The 9,261-nt window shown below is 40.2% G+C and overlaps 1 protein-coding gene across 1 annotated transcript in view; it reads left to right on the top strand.

The window, feature by feature from the left end:
• Mtnr1a (melatonin receptor 1A) overlaps positions 1-8,999 on the top strand; it is a 26,305-nt gene extending 17,306 nt beyond the window's left edge. The window contains exon 2 of the mRNA XM_004639799.1: positions 8,131-8,999. Within this exon, the coding sequence (XP_004639856.1) occupies positions 8,131-8,999 (869 nt within the window). The remainder of the gene's footprint in view (positions 1-8,130) is intronic.
• The last annotated feature ends 262 nt before the right edge of the window (positions 9,000-9,261 follow it).

Genomic DNA, 9,261 nt, shown 5'->3' with positions numbered 1-9,261 from the left:
TTTGTGTGTGGCCAGCTCAGCCCACCAGGGGGCGGGGCTGGCTGGCATGTGGTACTGGGGGATTGAACCGTGGTCCTTGTGTTTTGCTTAGCTTAGCTTGTTCTAAGTAGGTGCTTTAGACCACTGAGCCATCTCACCAGCCAACTTGGCTGTTCTTGAAGGAGATTCTTGTGACCTTTGTTGTTGCTGAGGGTGGCTGCGGTTCATTTTCGGGGCACTCTAATCCTCATCTTGAGTACAGCTTCCTGATTCCAGAGGGGAATATGGTGCACTGCATGTGGCAAAGCTTGTCACGTTGGCTTCCTGATGGGAACCCAGCTTTCTTCAGTGCTGGGTCAGCTTGAGACCTCACTGCTGTTAGGACAGCTGTGGTACTTCTGGGGGAGCTCTGGTGCTTACCTTGAGCATCGCTTCCTGGCTCTAGTGCAGATCCCTCAGCCTGCTAGCACAGATCCTTCATCCTACTGTCACAGACTTTGTAGCTTCCACCACTGACTTTTGGGCTTTTCTAGTGAGGATCTATGAAGCTGGCCTGCGCAAGTCCATCCATGGGCGTTAAGCCTCAAATTGGAGAGGCATTGTTATGAGCTCTAGGATTTCAGCTGGATTTACGCAGGATATTAGGGACTAGGCCTTCAGCTGGATTCTTTGGTCTTTAGTGTGTGACAGATTTCCTACACTTCTTGTGCATGATTTTTTGGGTGATTTCTTATAAACTAATATTATAAAATGTGTCCTGTATTATATTGTTCCCCTTGCAAAGGCCCCAAACCATGGCACATATGTATGTAATAGATGTGAAAACTTGTCCACATGTAAAAGAACATCAGATTGAGACAGGGTTCATGAGAGAACTTTAAAGAAATTATTCAGTGACACAGACACAGCATAACTATGTGAAAATAATATGTTGGCTCCATCTCTCCTGAAGAAAGTCAAATAACCTGGAAGACACATAATGGCAAAGGGTGGTTTGAGAATTGCTTGGTATTTATCTCTTTATTTTGTCCCATAGCTACTAAATGGCCAATGAGAAAAAGTTTTAATCAGTCATTATTACTTCCTTTTTATGATTTTCTTAACATGTGTGAGTGTACGAAACTCTTTTCTGATCTTGGAAGGGATGATGTGCTATCATCCTTCATGTGTTTATTCTTTTTTATTATTTAAATGGCTCCTATGTGCCCAGTATCAGGTGAGAGGCTTGGAACACCATTCTGTGGCATCCAGGTGATAGCGCTGTAGTTACTTTGTTTTTCTTAGAAGGTTAGGTTCACATTTAATTTTTCTTTTTTATATCCAGAATTGAACTTGGACCCCTATATAACCCACCCTACATTTAAATTTTTACTTTTAAGAATTTTCTTGCAAATTAAATTTTAGTTTTGCTTTGCTGCTAAATTTGCTTATACCTTTTAGCTTACCGTTAATTGTTCCCTCCTCTCAAAGTTTTATTATTCTGTTTTGCCCTTAACTTTTTCTTTTACTTTCTCCCTTCCTTTCTCCCTCCCTCCCTTCCTCCCATCTTCCCTTCCTCCCTTCCTTTCTTGGGTTTCAACTATACTCAGCTACTTGATTTGTCTGTATAGTTTTAAAACATTGTTTTATGTACATCATTTATGTAGGTAATTCACTCCTTATTTATGGAAAATAAATCCTATCATAGACTCAATTTTAAAAATATGCTCCCTCTAAAGAATGAAGCCTCTGAACTGGATGGCCTGGAGGAGAAGCTGCCCTGCCATGGGTGTGACTTTGGACAAACCACTTGTTTGATTTTCTCACTTGTTAAGTTGGAACAAAATTAATGTTGCAAAGGTTCAATGGGTTCCTCCACTTCCAGTTAATTATTATGTACATAGAACATTCCAGCAAGCAGAATATATTATTTTGTATTCTTGGTGTGAAGCTTGAATAGATTTTTAAAGTCAGTACAATATTTAACACTTCCAAATCTTTAAGAAGTATGTATGTAAAAAAAAGCTAAAATTTTGAAATTTTAAGATTATTCTTATGGTAAGATTTTCCATTTTTGTAATGTTAACTTTTTCTTCTTGTTAATTTTTTCTTTCATGATTTAGTTTTAGTATATAAATGGAGAAATATTATTGTATCTTTGTAATATTATTATACCAACAATGTGTGGCACAATATTATGATTGCCTCATTTTTAGTAATGATTTTAATTTTCTTTTGGAATTTGGCAATTAGAACTATTTTTAATGTAATTCATTTGCTTCTATAAACTGGGTTCTCTTTGGATTCTTCATGGTTGGAAAAAGTATCTATGGAGTAAAGATTACTATCCTAATGGAGTCAGTAGAAGGTTGTGCCCATGCATGTGGCACAAATAATACATTTTGTTTTAAAAGTTTCATTCAAATTTTTCTAAGATGAATAAGTGCAAACATCAGTACTTTGTCTTCCACTAAGCAGGAAAAGCTGATTCAGTCCAGATGTAACACACAGACGTCTCCATGTCTCCCAAAATTACCATTCAAGAAAAGATCTAGAAAATGAGGAGTAGTCTCAGGATCTTATACTTTTAAAGCCAACTGAAGTTCAGGCTGGAACAAACACCTTACCTGTTAGGACTTTATTTAAACTATCGAACTCTTCTTGGTCTCTTTGGTTGTACATACCCTGTATTAATACAGCAGGTAAAATCTGTGAGCCAACTTTCTTTACAACAGCAGAGAGTCAGCAATCAAAAGGTGAAATGAGGAACTGGAGAGAGACTTTGTAAACTAAAGAAGAGATGCAAGACCTGGGTGGACAGATGGGGTCAAGAAGGCAAGAAAGCAAGGAAAGTCCTAGCAGGAATGGGAACAATGCATTATGGGAAAAGGGCACTTTGTGGACAGTGACTGAGGGCATTGGGTTGTTACGTGATCATTATATGATATAGATGGTGGGGTACATTGAGAGACTATGCTATGGGCAGTAAATGGCACGAGCAGTGTGTTTTGTGAATACTGTATGATACAGACAGTGTAGTATGTGGGTGCTGTGTCATATGACTAGGTTATTGTACTTTGGTGATGTTAAGGAGAATAAAGGCTAAGAGAAGAGGTCAGCAAGAATGTCACTGAATACTTGAGAGAAACATACACAGTGGGCTGTGGGTAGCATCCAGGTGTTACAGGATGGTGGATTAAAAGGTAGGAAAGTAAGAGATCAGGTGCTGGGGCAGTCTTGCCCCAACAGGAGAGGGGTTGAGGCTGACAGCCGGAAGAGCAGAAGGATGAAAGAAGGTTTATTTGCCATGAGAAGACTGCAAGTGCTGGGATAGTGAGAGGAGCTGCCAGCACTCTGGTTCTCGACCAGGATGAGCGACAGTCTGTGAAGCAGACTCCACCAGGAGTGGAGTCCCAGGTGGACAGACATCAAAAGCACGTATCCATTCAGAGCCAAATGTGTGCAACACATGCTTGCCACTCCTCACCCAAGCACAGGTATCTTGACTCAGCACATGTTAAGAGACTGGGGCTCCAGGGTGCTATGACTGACCCAAGGTTATATGACTAAGTAGCACAGCTGGTACTGAAACACAGGTATAAAGTTTTGTTTCTAAACTCGTGGTTCACATGGTCCATAATAATCTGAAAAGGTAAGTTTCTAAAGCATAATCCTTTTAAGCTTAAGAAGGTAACATGGGCTGAGGGGATAGCTCAGTATTCTAAGTGCCTGCCTGGCAAGTGCAAGGGCCAGGGTTTGATCTCTGGCACCACATGCAGATTTCTGTAAGATAACCATGGTAATTCCTCCCCACCCTTAAGGCCAGTAGCTTCCTTAGAAAACCTCATCTCAGAGCTGAAGATCTACCTTAAGTTCTCTAGAAACAGAACCTGAGGCAGGTGCTCCCGGTAGGAACAAGAGCAGGTGAGAAAGGCAGAGGAGGGCGAGGAGTGAGCAGGAATGGGAGCTCTGGTAAAGCTTGCACTTGGTCTGATGCCCAGGTTGGTGGTGTCTGGCCATAAGTCCCCCGAGAGTTTCCATTCCCAGAGTCAAGGAAACCGGCTTTTTGTTCCAGAACCAGTGATTGTCACAGAGGGTGGTCTCTGCAGAGGAAGGACTTGGGACTCTGAAACTTTGGGGGTGAGCACACAGAGTTGTCAGATGGGTCCTGGGAAGGACAGCCAGTGCTGCAGAAATGCTGTCTATCAAAACCTAAACGTAAGACCCAGACCGCAGCACAGAAGCATTTGTTCTGATGCAGGTCAGCCTGAATTTTCAAATCAGGATTTTTTTTTTTTAAAAAAAAGCAGTAAAAATGAACGATAAAACATAAGATTCTAGCTCAGTATAGGAAGTTCCTGTAAACTCTTCCAGCTAAAGTTTCACTAGTGAAGGATGGAGGTACTACAATGATAAATAAACAGCAAAATAAGAGATAGATAATAGTACGGAGATCTTTCTCAAGTGGAAAGGAGGTCAAGCTATGGAAGAGGGTAGTGAGAGGAGAGAATGTAGATTAAAAAAGGAATTAAAATATATTCTGTACTTGATCAACTCCACCCAAGAAATGTGAACATTATCTACTGCAAACATGTACTAATAAAAAAAATTAAGTAAAATATGAGTAAACTGAATTGTTGAACTTATGACTTAAAAGAATATCTAGAGCAATGAGCACTTTGGATGCTTAGTGCATTAGATATTCATCTGAGTAAATATTTAGTGTATTTCTGCAGTATAAGAATACTGCAATGACTGGTCATGAAATTCTCGCAATTTGTCAAAATGAGACACCTGTGTAGAACATAGCTGCTACTTCCAGAGAAATTTCTTTCCAGTAAGATACATTAAAGTTGCATAGTTTTTTTTAAAAAAATAAGATACAGAGTTCAAAGGTTAAAAAATAGAAAAATGACACTATAGCAGAAAAACTTCAAGAGAAAATTTGAAAGTTGGTTGGTAGATTGTGACTGAAGCGTAATGTAAAATTTTTAACAGCTGTTGCCTTAGGGTGAGAGGACAATAGGTCATAGTGATAATAATAATAGATAATGTGAAAACTAGTTAACGTGTAAAAGAACATCAGATTGAAACAGAATTCATGAGAGAACCTCAAAGAAATTATTCAGTGATAGAGACAAAACATAACTGGGCAACTAAGAAAATGAAGGCAGCTGGAAAGACAGAAACCTCTGGTGCATGGGTGGGAGCAGATAAAACTGTTTGTGCTGCTGTACATCGTGCTGATACCTAAAATCTACAGAGAAGATGACTGAGAAGGAGAGACAGAGTGGAGGAGGCACTGCCCTTGTCCGCACTAGGGCCATGGGGGCGGTAGTAGTGAAATGTAGTGAAAAGAAGAGCAGCGAAAGCCGTACCACCGTGGCCATTCCTGGAGGGACGTGTGAGTCTAGTCGTGAGGGAGCAGTTTAGAAAGGCAGCTTTGTAGCTGTCTGCCAACTTACTCACATCTGCTGCATTTCACTTCTAGTTTGGAGTTTTATTCCCCAGAGTACATATCTACTTTGCATTTATAATTGGGTCTTCAGTCATCATCTATAGGCTGTTCCATCTTTCTTCTTGTTTGTCACCGCAGTCTCCAAGTGGCCTCCATTTCCTCAGCAGTACATTACAATTTTCCAGTTCTCACAGACTTGGTTTAAATGGTACCTGACAGGTACTAAGCCAGAACGTGACCACTGGACCACATATTTTTTAAATGTATTTAGTCCAGGGTCTACAGGGTTTCACTACACAGACCGAACTCGTAGTGATCTTCCTGTTTTCAGGCTCCCAAGCGCTGGGATTACGGGTGTGCGTCACCACGCCCACGTCAGTAGTCATCTCTTCATGCCACGTGGCGGGGCTGGCATGGCACGCCTCGTATCAAACCCCGGTCCCTGAGCCTGCTGAAGCAGGTGCTTTAGTTCGCTGAACTATCTGGCTGGCCCTCAGACTTCATTTTGAACCCACATATCGGAGTATAGGAGCTTTCTCAGGGAAGAACTCTAAGCATCATTAAGAAATAAATGGCCATGTACCCTCTGGATTAAAGAACTAAATTTTGTAGTTTAATTCAATTGAACACCATTTTTTTCTGTTTTCTTCTCTAAAAAGTAGGAATTGTACAAGCTGGTTATTGAAAGCGTGCCTTTAAAGTTTAACACTGTGTGCTTCTACACTTCCTCCGCAATAGGTGACTGGCAGCAAGTCCAGCAGGGAACAAGTGCTGCCCGTGGATAGACACTGTTAAGTTTCAGGATGTGTTATTCTGGGTGCAGGGAGTTTTTGATATCTGTATTAGTGGATAGGCTTTTAATTTTACAGGGAGCTGAGAATGGAACACAGTCTTCTAATGGGATATCATGACTAAGATGTTTAATTACTCTTATCTGGTATAGTTGTCAAATGAAAAAATAATAGAAATTCCCTCTCCCTCCCCCCTCCCCCACAGGACACATACCAGCAGGTGTGACAAAGCCCCACGTGGAGCGACCTGGTAGCCATATCAGAGGCTTAGTATTTTTCTCTCACCATTTGTAAAGTAAAATTACTTCAAAGAAAATTAAACTGATGACTTAATTAGTATAATTACTTGAACAGTAATAAAGCGTAATTGGTATAAAATAAATGGAGCACAGAATTGAAACCATAGGAACAAAAGCCACGCCATCATTTGTGATTTCATTTTTAAGCTCATTAAAAATACATATATATTAAGTCAGTTTGTTTTCATGACCTTCTGGGTAAAAAGAATTTTCTTTCTTTGACATTTTAACTTGTAGTTGTATTTCCCATGATTTACATTTTTTAAAAAAATATTAAATATTTTAAAATATTAACTATTAAGCAGAATACCTGAATGTCTGTGATTAGTGCTTTCAGTATGTATCGTAGTGTCCAGCCATGCACCGCAGTGCCCAGCCATTTCCAGGAGGCAGCAGTAACGGGAAATGGAACAGGAACTATTATCTGCGAAGCTAAGAAAGTGAAGTATACTGGCCGGGGCTATTTTCTGTTGCAATACCATCCTAGAGGTTCTTTGTCCACTTTCATCACCACTTAAAATGTACTGAATAATGTTAATTTAGGAATTTAAATAATAAAAATTTATAATTAAAATGTATTCATTTTAGAATCAACTTATTGTATTTCTTAGACGATCATCACCAGTTTTTAAAAGAATTTACTTTTATGTTATTTTTTCTGAAATTCTTAATTGCTGTAAACCTTTTTCTTACATCATAGACTGCTGTTTTACCTCATTTTTACAATATTTTTGGGGGGATATAAAATTAATGAAATAGGAACTTCAAGTACCAGGCAATATGTGACACTGAATAACTGGAGCGAGTGAGTCTTATACAGCACACCCGTGACAGGTCACAGCTTGGATCCTTGTAAGTCAGGGACTTACTTATTTGGGGATTCACTACCTTTTATTTTGGGTTGAGGTGAGGGAGTTGTAGAATATGAACAGCATCCTCGTGGTCCTGGATAATGCGCGCAGTAGGGACACACAGTGCCTCACTGAACGCTTGCTAGTACCTGAGGAGGACGATTCTGCCGTTATTTCCATATCCTAGGAGAGGAACTGAGGCTTGGTGAGGAGAAGCCTTGCCTTGCTTGCCTAACTCGGAAGGGAGAAAAACACTGCTCTACTCCAGCCAACTGAGAACAGAGCCCTCTTGCTCTTAAGTACCTTTTATGCTACTGCTCTCCAACAGCAGAGCTAGAGACCCAGTTGAAAACTCTTGAATGCCTAGAGAGGGATAGAAGACCTGGAACCTAAGAAAGTTGTGGCTGACTTGCAAAATGATATGCCATGTGCTTTCTCAGGCAATGTAGAAGGTGCCAAGATGAAAGCTGTAATACAAGTATAATAAACTTTGGGTGTTTTATGACAGAGAGAAACTAGTTAAGAAGACAGTAATTTTGGCTGTGAAACACACCTATTTCTGGGATGCATAAACTTATGAAGAATCAACTCGACTTGACAAGGGTGACAGTGGGCTTACCTGCTGGTGAAGGTTTGCTCCAGTTAATTTATGATGTGGTGGTACTATGATGTGAGATTATTCGAGCCTTTCTTTAATAACTGAGAAAAAACACAATAAAAGCCATGCAATACTAGTGTTGACTTATATTTTGCATTTTTTTTTTCTGTTTTAGGAAATATATTTGTGGTGAGCCTGGCAGTGGCAGACCTGGTGGTCGCCGTGTACCCGTACCCATTGGTGCTGACCTCTATATTTAACAATGGGTGGAACCTGGGATATCTACATTGTCAGATTAGCGCCTTCTTGATGGGTTTCAGCGTCATCGGCTCTGTATTCAATATCACTGGGATTGCCATCAACCGCTACTGCTACATCTGCCACAGTCTCAAGTACGACAAGCTATACAGTAACAAGAATTCCCTCTGCTATGTGTTCCTGATATGGATATTGACACTTGTGGCCATTTTGCCAAACCTGAGAATTGGAACCCTCCAGTATGACCCCCGGATCTACTCCTGCACGTTCACTCAGTCTGTGAGCTCAGCATATACAATAGCTGTGGTAGTTTTCCATTTCATAATTCCTATGATCATAGTCATATTCTGTTACCTAAGAATATGGATCCTGGTTCTACAGGTCAGACGGAAGGTGAAACCTGAAAACAAACCTAAACTGAAGCCACAGGACTTCAGGAATTTTGTCACCATGTTTGTGGTTTTTGTACTTTTTGCCATTTGCTGGGCTCCTCTAAACTTCATTGGTCTCATTGTAGCCTCAGACCCTGCCAACATGGTGCCCAAGGTCCCTGAATGGCTCTTTGTGGCTAGTTACTATATGGCATACTTCAATAGCTGCCTCAATGCAATTATATATGGACTACTGAATCAGAATTTCAGGAAAGAGTACAGAAGAATTATAGTCTCACTATGTACAGCCAAGATATTTTTTGTGGATAGTTCTAATGATGTAGAAGACAGAATTAAATGTAAACCTTCTCCACTAATAACCAACAATAATCCAATAAAAGTGGACTCTGTCTAGAAAAAAGCATTGCTGGCTGTTATGTGCATTGCTCAAGGCCTTACTCATTTTCATGTCTCTTTTTCTTCTTATGTCTAGAAATCAGTAGTTGAAAACCTCAAGCTCTTAAGGGGTTGCTTTTATAGTTTCTGAGCTAGTGTGCTGTCTACATTGTGAATAAGTCTAATTCTGCTTGTCAAGAGAAATACAGAACATGTGAGAGTCATGTGTTAGCTGAAGATGTGCTTCAAGGGTAGATGGTTACAGCAGCGTGGTGAGTGCC

The sequence above is a fragment of the Octodon degus genome, unplaced genomic scaffold (assembly GCF_000260255.1).
Source record: "Octodon degus isolate 3935 unplaced genomic scaffold, OctDeg1.0 scaffold00114, whole genome shotgun sequence".
Taxonomy (NCBI): domain Eukaryota; kingdom Metazoa; phylum Chordata; class Mammalia; order Rodentia; family Octodontidae; genus Octodon; species Octodon degus.
This window is presented reverse-complemented; position numbering and strand designations above follow the sequence as displayed.